The 19,415-nt window shown below is 37.6% G+C and overlaps 1 protein-coding gene across 1 annotated transcript in view; it reads right to left on the minus strand.

Moving 5' to 3' along the window:
- LIX1 (limb and CNS expressed 1) overlaps positions 1-12,288 on the minus strand; it is a 49,668-nt gene extending 37,380 nt beyond the window's left edge. The window contains exon 1 of the mRNA XM_028092039.2: positions 11,857-12,288. Coding sequence (XP_027947840.1) covers positions 11,857-11,938 — 82 coding nt within the window. The 5' untranslated portion in view covers positions 11,939-12,288. The remainder of the gene's footprint in view (positions 1-11,856) is intronic.
- Positions 12,289-19,415: the final 7,127 nt, after the last annotated feature.

Below are 19,415 nucleotides of genomic sequence, written 5' to 3' on the forward strand. Positions count from 1 at the left end.
CTTTTTGGTTATGCATTAGTTCTCTCAAAGTTTAGTAAAGTTCTTTTTAAAAAAGTTTTTATTTTGTCTCGATGGACACTAAAGTAAAAGGGATTTATCCACAGCCAGGACAAGATAAATTGGTCATCCATAGTGAACCTGGACACAACATGAAAGAGGTAATGCATCTGTAGCTGGAAACTGGGAGAAAGCAGGTGGCTAACAATTTGCCTGATGCTGGAGTCAGGACAAGCTGAAGAGCCCTCCTAGTTCAGGGATTAACACCCACAAGTCATCTGGTGGTCTTACCTTTATCAAGGTAACTGATGTTAAACTGGTAAAATTACTATAAAGAAGTAGAATATCAAATGGCTGAGACTAGGGATGTGGGAGGAAGTAGAGAGAGAGAGAATTGTTGGGGAGATCCTAAGAATAACAGCATGAAATCCAGTTCATTTTTGTGACTTCTATCAGTTTATAACATCTAGAGAAAGAAAACAATTTAACCTCTGAATTTACTTTGCTCATCAAACTTCTTAATCCATTGCATTTCCCCAAATTGCTTTCTCAGACACAAGTGATTGATCCTGATATGGACTAAATTTTTGTGACTCCTACCTCTCCCCTCTGTCCCCTACCCCCCAATTCATATGTTGAAGCCCTAACCCACAGGATGATGGTACTAGAAGATGGGGTCTTTGGGAGGTAATTAGGTTTAGATGAGGTCATGGGGCTGGGGCTCTCATGATGGTATTAGTGCCCTTATAAGAACAGACAGAGACACCAGAGCTGCCTCTCTTGGCCATGTGAATATATAGCAAGAAGGCAGCCATTTGCAAGCCAGGAAGAGGTCTATCACCAGGAAGCAAATGTGCTGACAACTTGAACTTGGACTTCCCTGCCTTCAGAACTGTGAGAAAATAAATTTCTGTTATTTAAGCCACCCAGTCTATGGTATTTTGTTGCAGTAGCCTGAGCTGACTAACACAAACCTCTTTAGCAGTTTTGAATATTTTGTGTATCAACAGGACAATTTGCAAAGTAGTTTATAGGCATTAGTGTAGTTACTTCGTCACTGTGTTTTGAAATTTGAATGTGAGAGAGTTTTGAGAGTGGTAATTCAATCCCCAAACAAATCTCTCCTGAATGAGGTTTTTGTTATTCTCTGTCTCAAGTTTTCTTTTTGATTATAAAAAGGTGAGCATTAAGGCTTTCACAAAAGGCAGCTGACCAGTGAAGACATCCAACAATGCGGAATACCTTGACCATCCAACCTTTGACCTTCTCAGAAATCCTCGATCAGCTTCAGCAAAGCAGTATCTTTACTTGTCCCTGAATATATACTTTTTTTTTTTTTTTACCTATACCTTGGTTCAAGTTCTCCCAGGAGTGCTGTTTCTGCCCCTCCCCTCTATCCATCCAATTTACTCCCAAACTTCAGGGGAAATACCATCTATTCCATCATGCCTTACTCACGGGTTCCAGCCCACATGAATCTCCTTTTCTGAGCTCTCATTCCATTAGTGGTCCTGTGTCTTAGCACTTAATCTCCTCTAAACCATGCTAATGAAATGGATGTGGTGTTCCAGGCTAAATTGATCAAGTCAGACTTGGCTGGACTTCTTTCTGGCCAGAGGAATGAAATGCCTTGTGATAACAATTCATCTTACAAAATACAGTTTTCTATTACTTAACTCACAGCAGACTGTGAGAATCTGGAGGGCAGGGACTCTGGTTCTTTTTTCTCTCTAGCCTCCTTGGTACCCAGCACAGGGCTATTCACCTACAAGCAACTGTTGAATTCACTTGGAATATAAGAAAACCACATTTCTGAACCATTTGAGTGCAACTGAATGAATGTGTAGAAGGTAAGTGAAGTCATTATGATTCCTGGAGGGGTTGAGACTTCCTTCTCGAATAGGAAGTTTCATGTATGAACCACCATGGTGCTCACACAACATGGATGTGGTGGTGGCAGCCATGCCTCAGCTGGAGATGGTGGAGTAGGTGCAGAAAGATCAAGCCTGGTCAGAGTAGACATATGATTGTTTGTCACTTTCTAGCTAGGTCTTTATTTTCATAATAACTAGGGTTTAGGAAAATCCTGAATGGAGATCGTGAGTAATTTTATCTTGGAGTGCCAACCCTAATCCATTTATGTTGACTCTCTGAAACAGCATGTTGAAAAGGATATGAAAGTAGCTTCTGGAATTAATGGAACAGAACACCATAATTAACCAGCATTGTGGCACTGGCATGGTTTATCTGATGACCCTGACCTTGATGATATGAAGTAAAAAAAAAAAAAGAAGTTCAAAACAGGCTTCTTCCCATAAACATTTACTGATTGCAGACATAATATATGCATAATATAATTAGTGAAGAAAATATTAGAGTGCTACATTGTAGAACAGAGATGATTTTAAAGTAATATATAAAACCTAAAAATTTATGGCACAGTACTTAAATCAATTCAGGGGGGAAAGCAAATGAATGTGGGCTGAAAAATTCAGGAAAAATCTGCCCTGGAGGAAGGCCTAACCTGAGCCACTTCAGAAGAATGAGATCTAGACCATGATACGAGAGAAGTTGTTCTCCCAAAGGAGTAAGGATGGCTTGACAAAAAGAGTAAGAATACTAGTAATGCCTCAGCCAAGGAATTGTGTAAGAGGGGCATAGGAAAGGGGTATGATTTGACAGGAGACAGGATAAGGGGAGTTAGCTTCTAATAACTGGAAATTAAGCCCACTGTCCTAGTGCCCTAGCTTTACCTGAGTGGGTAAGAATGGCAGGAGCAGAGTCCCTTGCCCTTTGTCTTTGCCTAAGGTGCTGTGCTGCTTGTGGTGGCTCCATCCAAGAGGCAGGGCCCAGACACTGGGAGAGAATGTATGGGTGCTCTTATAGATCTGGGTGACCCCAAGGAGAAAGTTTCTGGGAGGAGTTCGGGAATAAAAATCTATGAGAAGTGGGTAGGGGATGAGACAAACAAGGGAAGTCTCATTTTGCAGCCTGGAAGGAGCACAAAGCCCCTTCAGACAAGATCATCAATAACTGGATACTCAGAGGGCTTTTATCCTACAAATTCAGAGCTTGTCATTTTCATGGATTGGATGCGATAAAGATGCCAATAGGGACACATGATTTATGTTTTCATATGGGCATTCTGAGATGTACAGAATGTAAATGCCCCATGGATTATAGAGTATGTTATAGAAGAGTCCTCAAATACAGTCACTGGTTCAAACACAGTAACATGTGTACCGCATCTTGTCTCTCTACCTTTTATCAACCAGCAGGCAATTTACTTAGTAGTTAAAAGCAAGGAATCTGGAGCCAGAATGCCTGGGTTTGAATCCTGTCTTTACCACTGTAAGATACCTACCTAACTGCTCCAGTTCTATCTGTAAATGCAGTACTTCCTATACAGAATTTCTGTAAGGCTTAAATGGGAAATGCTCAGAATAGAGCTTTACACATAGTAAACACGAGAGTGTTAGCTATTTGTGGTTAAAGAAGGTGAAGGAAGAAAGGAAATGGCATGATTATATGCTTGCATATTGCATCTTTGAAACTGTTCCTGGATTGGAAACCATATCGTTAAACATTTTAAAAAAGTCTACACATCTGAAAATTCTCTAATTTTACACGTTGTGCTATTTACTTCCAAAATATGTAAAGAGTTCAGAGATGGAAAAGAGAAGGCTCTTTTGATATTATTCACTAATAAAGTCAAAGCTTCATAATAGCCAGAAAGTAAATGGATGAAATGCTACATCTCAAAATCTGGAAATAGGGATGTTTGTCCAAATTATTCTCTTTCTAATGGATGCTAAAGGCAACTGCTTGTAGCAGAAACAATGAAAGGAGCTAACTTTTATTTAAAATTAATGTTTAATGACTGCTTATGCTTCAGGAAAATAGAAACATTATAGTTCCTTGCCCAGTTCAATTACTTAATATGAGATTAGTCCTACATGAGAGTCATTTGTCAGCAAAAAGGGCTCTTAAAAGTATGTTATAAATCTATCCAGAAAAAAAGAACCACTTTCTTTTTGCCTTACAGAGAAAAAATTCTAGCTGTGTAAAATACCCCTTGCCAAAACAGTTAAAGACAAATTGGAAAGGCTACCATTTAAGATAAATCATTAAAAGGCTTTCAAGATGATTAACATATTTTCAAATTGATTCTCTGCCTCCAAACAGATGGATTTATGTTATGGAATATTTTAATATAATCTTTAAATTAGCCTTAGCAGGTGATATTTTAAAATAAAGTTAATTAGTATTTTCTATTCTAGCAATTCGATCATGTACAACATATTCTTGCCAAATGTGATTTCCTAGATTTTTTTTTTTGAGTAAAAATAGAAAAAGGACCCCCAAATAATTTAGGGGGCAGGCTAAAGGTGTGATGCCAATTTATGATTCGTGCCAAATGGGTTGTAAAATGGGGTATCTTTGGGTCTTGTGGTTGGCTTGGTAAACTCCAGGACACTGACCAAGACCTAGTTGTCTAATCATTTATAGCCATCTTCAGGCCCTGCGAGGTTTTGTTCAGGCTAATGGAATCTTGCTGACACGGCTTGCGTGTCAGGTCAGGTACAACTTGCAGGAATCTTGGGTCCCTTTTTCTTATGTGTAGATACTTTTTCAAAGATAGCTACAGCTACACTGAAGGACTGAGACAGCTTGGAGTCTTACTTTGTTCCAGGAGAGGAACTTTCTTTTAGTAAAATGTTCGAGAGTCAGCACCTAGCTCTTCCAGCAGCTGGAAAGCTGGTTTTGTTTCTCCTTTCGTTTGCTTTATCTTTTCTTCTGCTCTGGTCCCATGCGCTTCCCTGAATACTTTTCTTGAGGGAATTATCCTTTGGGTTGTTTTACAAAGTTAACCTCTTGGGATATTGTCCAAAATATGCAAAAAGTATCTCATTCTTTTTGGTTTAATTTTCACCTTCAAAATTTAAAATTGCTGAACTGTAAATGATTTGGGGGGAAATCTAAGTGACATTTCTTTTTTTCTTTTAAAGATTTTATTTATTTATTTGACAAAGAGAGACACAGTGAAAGAGGGAATACAAGCAGGGGGAGTGGGAGAAGGAGAAGCAGGCTTCTCGCCGAGCAGCGAGCCCAATGTGGGGCTCGAGCCCAGGACCCTGGGATCATGACCTGAGCCGAAGGCAGACGCTTAACAACTGAGCCACCCAGGCGCCCCAGTGACACTTCTTTTTTATATCTTTGGAAGTACTGGGTAATTTTTTTTTAAGAAGGCAAAGGGGAGAGAATATGAAGGAGCAAGAAAGGGATCACAAAGACAAAATAAAATAAAAGATCATTAAGTGTACCAGAATTTAACAGCATCAGCATGCCTCAGTTTCCATGTGTAGTTTATACATGTACCATGGTCAGATGATGTCATCCAATCACAAAAACTACATAAAATAAAAACCTGATGTAATCTATTTAACCAATCAGGAAGTATACGTCTTTCCCATGTTCCATCAGGCACTGACATTACACTGTATTTAGGAGACTTTGTAGGACTGTTGATTTTAGATAACTAATCAAAGATTAAAAAAATAAAGCAAACACTGGTTGTTTGTTGACCAATTCTGTTTAGTTAAAATGATCAATCTGTGCAAATGTGCCTTTAGGCTTACAATGTACTCTGCCTAGGAAAAGTCATTATAAGAAAGCCCTTCACGACTCTGAAATAGCTATCTAACTAGGGTTTATGTACAAGTTCAAGGCATAGATAGAGTTTTGACCTAAAGCGCATGGTGCACACACAGTCTTTGGTGACCCACAGTTGAGGTTAGACCCTGAAGATGACTATAAGGACTGGCAATCTAAATTACTGTGCCAATGTGGTGTATAGAATGATTTAGGGTGCTCTACCATGGCCAACCCAAGACAGTGCTCTGGGCAAATTGTCTGAGGTGGCTGTGTTAATTTCCGGAGCCCCTTCTTCCTCCATACTGTTTCATTTGGCTGTCAGTTTTACCTTGCATGCAATTAAGCTGTGATTAAGGTGTCAGTGGATTTTGTTTTAGAAGGTACAGTTTATTTTATAGTAAAGGAGAACACCTGACAATAGGAAAAATCTTCCTTCTTTCTTGTGAGGGAGAAAACCAACCAATCAGCAACCAAAAAACGTCTTTTGTGCACCTGCTAGGGAGGGCACATGGAAGAGCAAGATATGGCTTTGCCCTCCTGGGACTTCCACCTCAGGTGTGGACAAAAACATGCCAGCAAAGCTGTAACTCATAATGTACAAGAGAAATGTAAACTACATTGTATAGGCTATGAGTGCCAAAGGAGTGGTGACTCAGTGACAGGTTCCCACAGCTGCCTAACGGGATGAAATCAAAATAGGGATCAACTGATTATCAACGCAGTAGGAAAAAAAAAAGCGAAACCATAATTCAGACAGCATTCCATGGACAGCAAAGAAAGAATACAGAGAACCACAGGGAGTGTAATAATTGACTATTTTGTCAATATTAAACTTTCAATAAGAATCTTTTTTTCCTTTTTCTTTTAAAATAAGATTGTTTTAACTACCTTGACAGACTAAACTTACATGAGCATTTGAACATAGGCGAAAAGAAGTGAGAGCCTTTGGGGTTAAAACTTCAATATGAAATGTATTAAATACAGAAGATTCTTTTATGAAAGTCTTCTAAAGTTGTCTTACATTTCTTAAATCAATCTGTAGCACATAATCAGTAAAACCGTATCATTTAAACAGAAAAATCATGACTTAGAAACTCACCCGTGTGCAGCTGTATCCTATTATGGCTGTAACTTAACACATGAGTTTCAGAAGTTGTTAAAGTTGAGATCAGGCTAACAAATCTTAACTGTTAAAAAAAAAAGCCTACAGTGAGATGAGACAGCAGACCATGAAGGACTAGATTTGATCACAGGTGGAATGTCGATCATAGTTTATTTTGATTTGTTAAATCTTACTTATATATTAAAAAATAAATGTATCAGGACAGATGGCCATTAAGTGATCAAGAGGCCACTTATTTTTTTTTTTCCATTTTGAAAAATTTTCCTCTGGGGCTGAGACTTTCAGTATTTAAATCTATCAAATGTATATATACTGAAAAAAGGATTAGAGAACAGTGCTTATGCCACTAATAGCTGAACTGAAATCTGCATTTGTCTCTTAGTATAATTAAAATAAAACTAATTGTATCCTGTAATAAAGTAAAACTAGCATTTGAATAGGCTTCAGTTCACAGTTTAGATGCTAAAATGATCAGAATTCAAATTATTGTAATTAAGATGCAGTTGTTAATCCAAAATAAGCTAGTGAGCAGTGGAGGGTTTGTTTTATTTTTCCTTAACCATATATTTTTAGGCACACTTTATGTGGTGGAATGCAATGCAATATGTGAAGAGATTTTACTGCACAAGTACCTTCATCCCTTACATCCTACTCCATTCCTTTCTGTGAAATGCAAAAACCATAAATGTATCATCAAATTTATAGATTTCAGATAACTACACTAAAAAGCATGGGACAGAGAAAATACTTTACTCTTGAGGATTTTTGCTCTCTTGGGTTGCATACAGCCAGATTCATGATTACTAAGATGTTTTTAATAGCTCTATAGTCTGGTCCAGTTTTTTCAAAGGGTAAAAATGTACTTTTTGAAGTAGTCACCTATCTGATATAAATAAAAACTTTCATGCAGAAAAATCTTTCCTAAATGGAAATTAATGCACCTCAAATATGTGAGAAATTTGCTTCTAATTGTGAAATGTTTAGTAACGGTTTCTTCTCACTTTTTCATTATGAAATTTGGGCAAACATATTAATGAAATCTAACATCACTTTATCAGTCAATGCTGGAAACCAACAGATTCTCAAGGCTTCAGTGACAATGAAGATCATATTTTTTAACAATCTGTTTTAGGAAAGTTTGCCTTGATTTTGGCTTTCAGTTAGTCAAACTGATTTCTCACTACAGCCATGTTTACATTTGCAAATTTTGCATCTTGTGTGAATGGGCAGGAGGGCAAGAGGATTTCTGCTGTTGAAAAAGCTGCAATTCTTCCTAACTTAGTATCGGGAATGTACCTTCAACACATGTCAATATAATATTTTTCCCAACGCAACATAACGCCATAAACTTGCAGATATAATCTAGCATCACTGTTAACGCCAATGGCTCCCTGTTGCCTGCACTTCTGCGTGATTCCACCTGCCTTTACAGCCTTGTCTCCACCTTCCCCAATGCAGTGTTTTTGTATTGCCTGATAGGTCTTTGGACAAGCTCTTTTCTCCTCAAAAATGCCCTTCCCCTCCGACTCTCCTGTCACATTCCTGTTCAGATGTGCCTATTTAATGGGTTCTCTCCATATTCCCAGAAGAGTTCATTTCAATGCCCACTCCTTTACCCCCCATTTTTCCATGACAGCACAAATGACAAGGTAATGTAACACTTCTGAGAGGCAATGTCTTGTAGAGGCTAAAGATGAGGAGTTGGAATATAGCATTTGAATTCTGGCTCTATCACTCTTTAACAGTGTGACCTTGGGCAAGCTACTTTAACTTCCAGGAGACTCAGTTCCCTCACCTACAAATAACAGTAGTACTTACATTACTGGTTTGTTGTGAATAAATGTTCCTAGCATAGTGCCTGTCATCGCATGGTGAGGAGTTGATATGCTAGTATTACTATGAATGGATAAAGAGCAAGCCCAAAGATGGCAGATAAGCATATTATACTCTTGTTATGTGAAGAGTTAACTCTCAGAGTAGAATCTGAAAGTGCAGCCATCTTGAAATCACAGGAATTTCCTTTGAAAAAGCACATGAGGAACTGTCAAGCAGTGGCAAACAAATAGTAAGCTCACACACACACTTTCACCCAAAAGAGCTGACAAGGGCTGCTTTTAGGATAGCTCATCTTTGGTTGTGACACATGACAAATGAAAAGAAACTGGATGTTGAACAAAGCCCGGAATGGAAGGCAACATGGAGCTATGCCTTAATTTCCCTGCAAAGAGATTCTGTCTGGTGGTTTGGAGACTCCTAGAGCTACTTGTTACAAATTTGAGACATTTAGGCAGTGGAGAAAAACAGTCCAGTGTCAGTTTAGATGAGCAAATTTCAAATTGAGAGCCCACCTTATTTAAAATGCCTTTCCATTATTTTTCATTTGAAATGTGAAATAGTTCTGGAAAAAAGCAAAAAATTGTTATAGAATTCAATTCCTTCCAGGAAAGAAAATAAAAAACAAAGCGCAACTACTGCCAGATGAACACCTTGTCTAAAACAAATGAGAGATTGCATTGCAAAATGCCACTTGGAGGGCCTCCTTGGTGGAGAAAAGCATCCAAATAATATCTCCTTAAATGAATGTAACTATCCCCATGTGTATCGGTCTCAGACTAGAAAACTCTCTGGGTGCTTTTCTTGACCAACTTGAAGAGAAAATTCAATTTACAATTCCTTGTTTTTAAATAAGTCAAAAGCCATTGAAGGCAAAAAAAGTTAATCAAATGATCATTTACATCCCTTGTATCATGTGTTTCCAAAGAATGAGAGAGAAAAAAACCTGCCCTTGCATTTATAGAAATTAAGAAAAGCATTTTGAGAGAGAGAGAGAAAGAGATTGAGAGAGAGAGAGTGTGTGTTAATGCTCTTTGTTCAACTGTCCTGGGTTTTAAAAATTCTTGGATTGGCTTTTCAACTTGCAGGAAAGCAAGGTAGCAATTTTTCTTAAGGATTTGGCAGTGATGTACTCAAGTGCTTAGCTCTGTCCTCCTGGCAGGGAGACTGGATTGGGGTGGGGGAAAAGGGGCCACAAGTAACTAGGAGGAGAGGAGGCTGCTCAGAACCTGCTGTTCAGGGCTGATGGCAGCTTTTTACAAGCTGTGTAAAAGATGAGTGTGGTGGCAGCAGCTTATGGGTGTGCCAAAGAAAATGAGTCTGTGTGCTAAACTCTGGCACATGCACGACAGGCTGCCAAGGCATGGCATAACCCCCAGGCAGACTTCTGATGTTCTCCCCCAGAAAGTGAGTAAGGCTGTTCCCATTTATTCCATGAGGATGGTGAGTGGTTGGATGTTTCAATGTTATAAGAAGTGCTGGTACAGAAATTTGCCATTTGGCTTACTTTCATTTAGTCATTTTTCAGATTAGAAATACCTGAGTGGAGAGGATCAGCTGTTTAATACCTACACCTATTAAGCCATGTAAGCAGTTGCAGAGTACAGCCCATTCCAGGGTAAGCACGCAATGCTATCTGATCAAATTTAGGTTCTATGTTAATGAATGAAATATATGAAATAGGACACTTCCTTATCTTTCCATATAAAAGAGTTCCTGCAAAGGTCTGGATGACAGAACATAATGTATGTTTTATTTTAATCCCTTTTCTATTTTATTCTCTCTCCTAAACTGTAAACAATTGCTGGGGTTTAGTTAAGCTTAAAAAGTGGACCATATAATTTCTGATTAAACTTCTTAAATTCACAAGAAACTCAGTGAAAAATTGCTCCTTTATTTCTTTTTACAGCTTCTACTCCCCAAACCCACAGCATAAGACCCCTGGTTCTATACAATTTATCCAAAGGTTTGAGCAGGTCAAGAGCCCTTTTACCCTTCACTAGTGAATTCAGTGCTATTGTAGGAGAAAGACATTCTTTTCTTCCTTTTCACTGAAAGAAACACACTAAACCTGAATAGACTCCAGGCTAGTTTGGGGGAGGAGTGATTTTTATTTGTCTAGCATAGATATTGACATATGCTTGGAAGACAATATCTAAAAAGAAAGAAGAAAGGAAGATAGGAAGAAAGGAAGGAAATAAAGTGCTTTAATATGCCATTGAAGGGCACATTGGTAACAATTTAATTTCTAAGAAGAAAATTTTATAGAATAAAATGGCCTAACATATTTTTCTTTATCACACATATGAGAAATATAAACTAAAAGGACATCTGGAAACTAACATTATTCAGCAATCAGAGAGCAAAAATCCAAGCATTGATGTTTTGATGGAGACAAACATAACAAGATTCACAAAGAAAGCTGTTACTTATTGAAGAAAAAAAAAATTCCATATGCATTTTACCTTTTGGGCAGTTCCATAGCAAAATTCTATTTCAGAAGCCCTTTGTAATATGAAACTCACTGTAGATAAGATACAACATGAAGATAGTCTGTTTTGCAGCAGCAGGAAATCAAATTGGTTCCAGAAACTAAGTTACATGACAAATGGTTTAATAGTATTGCTAGGATTGGAGAGCTTGATTGAATTATTTTTCATAATCATTAAAAAAAGGGATTTTGAAATAAATTTGCCATAGCTGTTTGGGTTTTTTTTATGTTGCAGAGGTGGGAAGACTCTAATTTTATTGGCCTTTTAACTAAAATGTTATAATTTGTTACCAAAATTTAAGAGCTCACTGGTGATTTGTTGTTTGCTTGCAACAAAAATTTTCAGACACAATACTTGATTTAACACAGTTAATATATGTTATTGAGGATTAAACAGGTTAACAAATACAGAATATTTATTATCATATCTAAGTTATTTTTAGTTTTAATTTCAGTAGCAATCAGCCTTGCTTTATTTAAAAAAGCATCTGGAAGAGGTTCATTAAGTCTTAGGGCAGTCTTGTATTTTAGGAAAGACTTCCAAACAGTTAGTAAGATGTATCACTGACAAAATAACCCAGCGACTAATACCCGTAGGTGAAATGAAAACATTCTCCTGACTGAAGTCAGGAACAAGTTAAGTATCACTTAGACCACAGCACACGACTACAGAGATTTAGGAGAAATCACACTTAAATAGGATGTGACTAGACGTTTAGGACTATTTTCAGAAAACTTTTTCCCCTTCAGTACTTACAGTCTTTGAAGACGAGAGCCGGGTCTCTGTGAGGCAAGACTTGGGCAATGATGTGTCTCAGGGATTCCAAGGTTCTGTCCATCTTGGGTCTGCCTGTGTGAGCCTACTGCACAGTGTCCTCATGCCTGAATTCTTGCAGTCCTGGACTGAATTTGTGCAGCTCATTGATGCACAGGATTACCAAAGAATCCCTTTTAACATCTGCCAATCAGACATTTCCCAGAATCTAAAGACCCCTCAGGGGGCCCTCCTCCCAGGCTCACTTATCTTTGTTGTATGCTGAGCTAATTAGCTCTAAAGGCTGGCTGACAGGCGGGTTCCCATTGCTTCCTTCTGTTAAACACACCCACCTACAGGCTAGCTGGGGAAGCTCGCTAATCATGGGACCAGCTTTCCTCTCCAACCAGATTTTGCCTGAATGGTGTACAGCTTTCTGACTTGGGTATTTCTTTTGGTCCTCTACCTTCAAATGCGCTGTGCCCAGTATAAAATCAAGAAGGTTATTTCTCAAGAAATTACTTTAGTAACAAAGGAATTTCCAGTTAAGAATTAGTACAATCTAAATTCTTCTTTGGTAAAGAAGTGCTATAAAGATTATGGGTTATGCTAAGCGAAGTAAGTCAATCAGAGAAAGACATGTATCATATGACCTCACTGATATGAGGAATTCTTAATCTCAGGAAACAAACTGAGGGTTGCTGGAGTGGTGGGGGGTGGGAGGGATGGGGTGGCTGGGTGACAGACATGGGGGAGGGTATGTGCTATGGTGAGTGCTGTGAAGTGTTTAAGACTGTTGAATCACAGATCTGTACCTCTGAAACAAATAATACATTATATGTTAAAAAAAGAAGAAGAAGATATCAGAGGGGAAGGATGAAGGGGGGGGAATCAGAGGGGGAGATGAATCATGACAGACTATGGACTCTGAGAAACAAACTGAAGGTTCTAGAGGGGAGGGGGTTGGGAGGATGGGTTAGCCTGGTGATGGGTATTAAAGAGGGCACGTTCTGCATGGAGCACTGGGTGTTATACACAAACAATGAATCATGGAACACTACACAAAAACTAATGATGTAATGTATGGTGATTAACATAATAAAAATTAAAAAAAGATTTATGGATATCGTCAGGGACCAGATTATATATATTTAAAGATTTATTTATTTATTTATTTTTTAAAGATTTTATTTATTTGACAGAGAGAGACACAGCAAGAGAGGGAACACAAGCAGGGGGAATGTGAGAGGGAGAAGCAGGCCTCCCACCGAGCAGCGAGCCCGATGCGGGGCTCGATCCCAGGACCCTGGGACCATGACCTGAGCCGAAGGCAGATGTCCAATGACTGAGCCACCCAGGCGCCCCTCAGATTATATTTTCTCCTTGAATTCAGGAGCATCTCTTTGGGAACCAAGTTTAAATTTCTTCCCCCTCACCCAAGTTATAGTAACTTCTGATGGGTAGTGGCAAGTAAAACTTTGTGCACTGTCTTTTGGCTTGCCTGGGAATGTTGGTTTTCCTATTAATCCTTCAAGGCAACCATTCTCAGGATTGAGTTTAGTGAAATCTGATATCACTCACTTCCTTTCAGTTCATGGTAACTCTTTCTATTAAAATTTTCAGGAGAAGCAAAAATATATTTTTCAAAAGAATATAGTTACTAAAATATCAACAGATTTTAATAGATTTCTCTATTTCCCATACCACTCACAACAAGATAAATAGTTTTTCCATAGGAGACATAAATATAAGTCATGGGATTCCATTGTAGTAATTAGGATTTATACCAGATATAAAAGAACAGATCTTAATGGCTGTGATCTATGTTAGTTATTGAAGACTTGTTGAAGACTACTCTACTTTTACTTAAAATATTTTTCCAGAGTAGGCACAAGAGAGTGCTCTCCAATGTTCTTTCCAATTTTCGGATTCCATAATTATGTTGTATTATATGATTAACTGAAAACAGTTCTTTAAAGACAATATAAAAGTAAAATGTTTTGCATATGATAGGCTTCTTCAGCTAGTTGGTAGAAGGGTGGGCTTAATAAAAGGAAACAGAAGAAATGGGGCTGTAATAATAATTCTAATCATGACTATTACTTAGTAAATGCCCACAGGGAGTATATGTTATACACAACAGAGACATGGGGCTGCCCCACTGTGCAAAGATACTATCAAAAAAAAAAAGAACTTGAAAGAAGTAGCACTTTATGTTAAGACACCCGATGTGTACTTTACATGGGCTGAGCCAAATAAGAGATCATCAGTATCCTTGCCATTCATGAGTTTATAATTTAAAAGAGAAACTGCCATTCATGAGTTTATAATTTAAAAGAGAAACTAGATGGTTTGTAGACAAAAAGCCTATTATTATACAGTGATTGGACACAATATATAAATGAATGCAAGTACTTTCAGTGTGATACTAAATTGGAAACCAAGATATTTAAGGTTCCCATTAGAGAAACAGGAATTCTCAAAGGAATGAGACTGATAATATAAAAATTGGTTGATGCTCAGATTTCAATCAATAAATGGACTTTTTGGGACGCCTGGGTGGCTCAGTCGGTTAAGCGTCTGCCTTTGGCTCAGGTCATGATCCCAGGGTCCTCCGATCGAGTCCCAAATCGGGCTCCTTGCTCAGCAAGGAGCCTGTTTCTCCCTCTGCCTGCCTCTGTCTCTCTCTCTTTCTCTCTGATAAATAAAATCTTAAAAAAATACATTAAAAAATAAAATAAATGGACTTTTTATGGGCATAAATTTAATTCTAGCAGTACATAAAAATATTTTGGTTGTTTTGTGTGGTGGAACACTGAATTTTATATTAGTGAGATCTAGAATTTGATTTTTGTTACCTGTGTAACTTTGAAGAAGTCACTCATCTCTGGGCTCAGAGTTCTCATCTAGAAAATTTGGGGGCTGAGTAGGATGTTTTCTTTCAGATCTAACATCTATGATTCTGTGGCTATATTACAAATGACCACAAATATTATCAAACATTTTCTAGCCTTTTACAAAGTCATACACTTGTTTCCTAAAAGCTGGACTGGTCTTTAAATAGATCACTTCTAATTCCACAGTAAACCTCATATCTTTTCAAGAATATGAGAGACACAAATTATAGGGTGAATCCAAAGATACTCATCACTAATGCTAACTCAGAGTTTGTTAAGAAAATTAATCTTAAACTTCCCCAAGATTTTTCTAAAGAAGGCAAACTATAAGAGTCTGCTTAGAGAACCCCAAAACAGCTTTGCAAAGATAATTCTATAAAAATATCATGATCTTTACTGAGTTATATTTTAAGAAATGAAAACAGAATTCTAGAAAGGGGACTGTACAACATTCCAGTTGGGTAGTAGTTTCTTCTTTCGGATCAGGTCCAAAGCTTCAGCAGAAATTTCCCAAATCCTCTGCTAAACATTTCTTCCCCTTGTCCACCCATAAAGACTTCTCACCCTAGAGTTCTGATGTAAGACATAAAAAACCAACTCAGTGGTTTCTCACTATTCTCTATAATGCAGAAAGTACCTGAAGGAGATGGAAAAGCTTAAGAAACCCCTATGCAGTATGTCTATTTCATACAGATTCTATGGTTCACATGCTAGATTTCACGGTCAACCTCAACCATCTGTAGGCCTATGCCAAAAGAAAAATTCAAGTATTAAAACAAGGGTAGATGACTACAGTGAAAACCAAAATGTTGTCTTCACACATCCTGTTAGAGTACTACCCAGAAGTGTGAGAAATGGCATCCAACTGACATATTTAGTATTCAAAACTTATTACCCAATGGTAAAAGAGGAAGGCTCAGGGCAACAGCACACTTACTAAGCTTCCAGGGAGTACAGAACTCTGAGAATGTAAGAAATCAAGGTGGTATATTTTGCACCATTTCATGCACAATGCAACAAAAAATCTATGGAAACAATAATTTTGCTGGCAAGGAAAAGAAAATTCATTCCTATCATTCCAGTAACATTTTTGTTATTAAGTGGCTCATTACAGGCATAAAAAGGGTAAGGAAGTGGGGGTCACCAATTGAAATAACATCCAGCATGTTAAAACACATAATAAATACATCAAAGAATCATCTTTAGTTAAAAACAGGAAAGAACCTCCACTTTTCTCCTTGCCTCCCCACTTCATGATCTGCTCTGTCCCGGAGGAGGAGGCTGGAATAGGTAAACCAGAATGGGCCTATAGGTGAGGCTGTAGTGAAGAGGGTGAAATTCCAGGCGTGCAGGCATGCAGACTCCTCACAGAAGAGGCCTGCAGTAACTGAGCCTGAGCCAAGTCATGGCTACTTGTCTCTAGGAACCAAGTGACTAAGGGATGGAGAAAACAGATTGAAATTTAGGAAGATTATCGTCTCTGAAACTATTTCTTCACTTACTTGCTAATGTTTTAATTTTTAAAAATTTACAATTTGAGATAAAGTAAATACAATGAAAAAGAATTAAAGTCATGTAGTTAAGTAGAGAGAGTATATCCTTTACAAAAACAATGGGAAATGACTGATAGCAGCTCCTTCCAGAATTCAATGGGAGATAGGTGAAGGGAGCTAGAAGGGCCTAAGAGTTGGATTGGCAAAAGAGGGTCAGGGCTGTGAGCAAGACTGTTTCTAGGGGTATGTCGGAGGGTGAAGAAGGGCAAGGCCAGGAAGAAACTGACTTTGCAGAGGTAATGACTAATGACTGTTTAGTGTCAGCTAAACAAAGCTGAAGAGACCAGTAGGAAGAATGAACGGCTGGTTAGCATCAACTTTGTTAACTTTCAACTGGGAAAGGACCAATGAGATGTTTGAATCAAGGTATTTATGAGAAGGTCATTTAGAAAGGCAACTTCAGACAAATTAAATTCAAAAGACACAGGTAACATAAGATAACTTTATCTCAGACATTTTTACCTTGATATTTCACTACATTTAGGAAATCATCAATAAGTACTAATCTAACACAGGAACAGATAATTAGAAAATTGATTAATACCCAATTTATAGTTTAAAAGAATGTGTATCTCATTTCATACAATATTACAAAAAATGCTTTCTTAAAATAATATCCCTCCCCACCAGATAAAACTGCTAGTGAACTGCTCTTTATCCTTGTCAGGGCAGTCAGAATCAACACTCTTAACCAGAAAGCACAATGAAAGTATACCTGTTTAGCTGAACCTTCTGTTATTATATATTATATATATTTGGGGGCCTGAATGAGCCCATGCCATCTTGACTGTTTTAAGTAAGCAATTACGCAGCCCTGTCTTGGTATTTGGTCTTGGAAGAAAAGTAAAAATTGATTCTTTAAGAAATACTACAGAGGCCAAAGATCTCACCAGAGGAGGTTTTATTAGTTGACAGGTTAAATTTTCAGGATAAACTCAGAGATATTTAAAGGTAAGATAATTTGAATGTTCATTTACAAGATTGGAGATAAGGATGCCAAGACCTTGGGTCATTAGATATGTGTTCTGTGAAAACTGATTACCTTAACTGTGGCTGGCTGACATCTAGCATAATATATATTTTGAAAAGAATAGTTTAACATGTTTTGTTTTTGGAGTGAATTTTTCCAGTGGCCTTTATAACAATATTTTCTTTCACATAAGGTTATCTAATTATCGGTTCCTCTCCCTCTCCTTGCATTTTCTCACAGGAACCATCCCCCTATGCCACCCCACACTCACCTTCTGCTGTCTGGGACAGGAGTTTATTTTGCTGGGTGTTCAAGAAAAAACTTCACACAAGTTGTGGCTATAAAGTGATCAGACTGATCCTAAAAAAGGTGTCTGAAACTCCAGCTGAGTCTTTCAGCCTCTCCTCAAATGAAAAGAGTTGAGGTCTTGTATAAAGCTAGGGCATGCTGGGGGATGAGACACACGTTTACATAGGCCAACTGAAGCTACATGTTTCTGGGGGTATGAGTTCTTTGGAATGTTTAAATCTTTGCAACAGTGATGAGCAAAATAAAATGAAAACCTAGACTATGAAAAAAATTAATACTATTAGATTAAAACAAACCCAGGAAGAATGTTTATTGGTTGTAAATAAACAACTTAAACCTGAGATTAGGTTCAAGCACAAGCCGGTAATTTCTTAGCTCCATATATTTTAGATGAAGGTTCCTGTAAAGATTGCATCATTAGGATACTCTTAATTCAATTCAGGCTATATTTATGGATATGCTTACATTAAGATAAAAGCTGCCCATCCATTTCACACTGTAAACTGTAATTTCCATTTCACTTCCCATGCAATAACTACCAGAGTACTGCACTTAGTATGCATCCTGTTGACACAGAAGAAATATTTTTCAAAATTTGTTTAAAGGAAACAGAAAACTGTATAGAAAGGGGGCCTATTTTTCCACAAAATGAAAACTAGGGGAAAACCAAGTTAGAGAATATAATATATTCTTCTCATCCTCTCTAGGTACCTCAGTACTGTTGAGCTCAAGGAAAAAGTACTGCCCCCCACCCTATCAATAGCAGTTAGAGTAAGCATTTTTTTTTTTTGATTCAGTCATTTCAAGTGGTTACTTTTTTTTAATGGAAGTATGTTAATATTGTGACAAATATTCCAAGTAAAGTATTTTGTTATGAGGCATACTCTTATTTATGAATTAAGCTACAATAATCTGATTCTAAATGTTATAAAAATGCTAATTTTAATGTCATTATTTATAATATATATTATGTATATATAATATAAAAATATAATATGAAAACATTTAAAATATAACAGTATTAGTCACTCACTGCAAGTGTTGTAGATTTTGGAGTTATTCCCAGCCTCCCAATTATTACACAACTGTGTAAGTCATGGTTATTCTGAACTTTACCTCATTCCCAGCCTTCTACAGTTGCATAGGATGGTTGAGACCTTCATACAGCAAATCAAGGTCAAACTAAGATATGGTCTGATGCTCTCTAGGGAGATGTTCTGAAGAGAGATGAAGAACAATGGAGATGGTGAGCCTTAGCCACTCAAGAGTATTGAATGTGACTTGAAAAAACCTACACCTCGGGGTAGTGCTTTTCCTGAGAACCTAATGAACTCATCCCTCCACCTTGTGGAAGTGGCTGATAAACTTCTAGGGCAGCAGGTTTACGTGGTAAGTTCTTTAATTAGGTAACTCTTTTTTTCTTAAAATTTGCTGAGTACGTGACTAAAAGAGTGATTATCTTCTGGTTAGTACCCTGTAAAGATCTATAGCATTCTGGAGAAAGCTCAAAAACAGCCAGCTATGCACCAAAGAACAGACCAAAGGCTACCAATATCACAGTTATTTAGCACAAGTATAAACTACATTATCTTGTAGGAAGAACTTATTTAATAGGAGCAACACGTAGAGGATGCAAGCCTACAGGCAAAGCATTTGTATGTCTAGATAAAAACGACACTGAAAGGATCATGGTCAATATATCAGTGACCTTGGAAATAGGAAAGATTCCTCAGGAATCCTTCTTTTGGTAACCTGAAATCATTTCAGCAATACTTCCTAACATACAGCACGTATCAGGCACCGTGCTAAGCTCCTTACAGGCATTAATTTTTA

The sequence above is a fragment of the Eumetopias jubatus genome, unplaced genomic scaffold (genome assembly GCF_037043125.1).
Source record: "Eumetopias jubatus isolate StellerSeaLion01/CBP00866 unplaced genomic scaffold, mEumJub1_p1.0 scaffold_5, whole genome shotgun sequence".
In the NCBI taxonomy this organism is placed as follows: domain Eukaryota; kingdom Metazoa; phylum Chordata; class Mammalia; order Carnivora; family Otariidae; genus Eumetopias; species Eumetopias jubatus.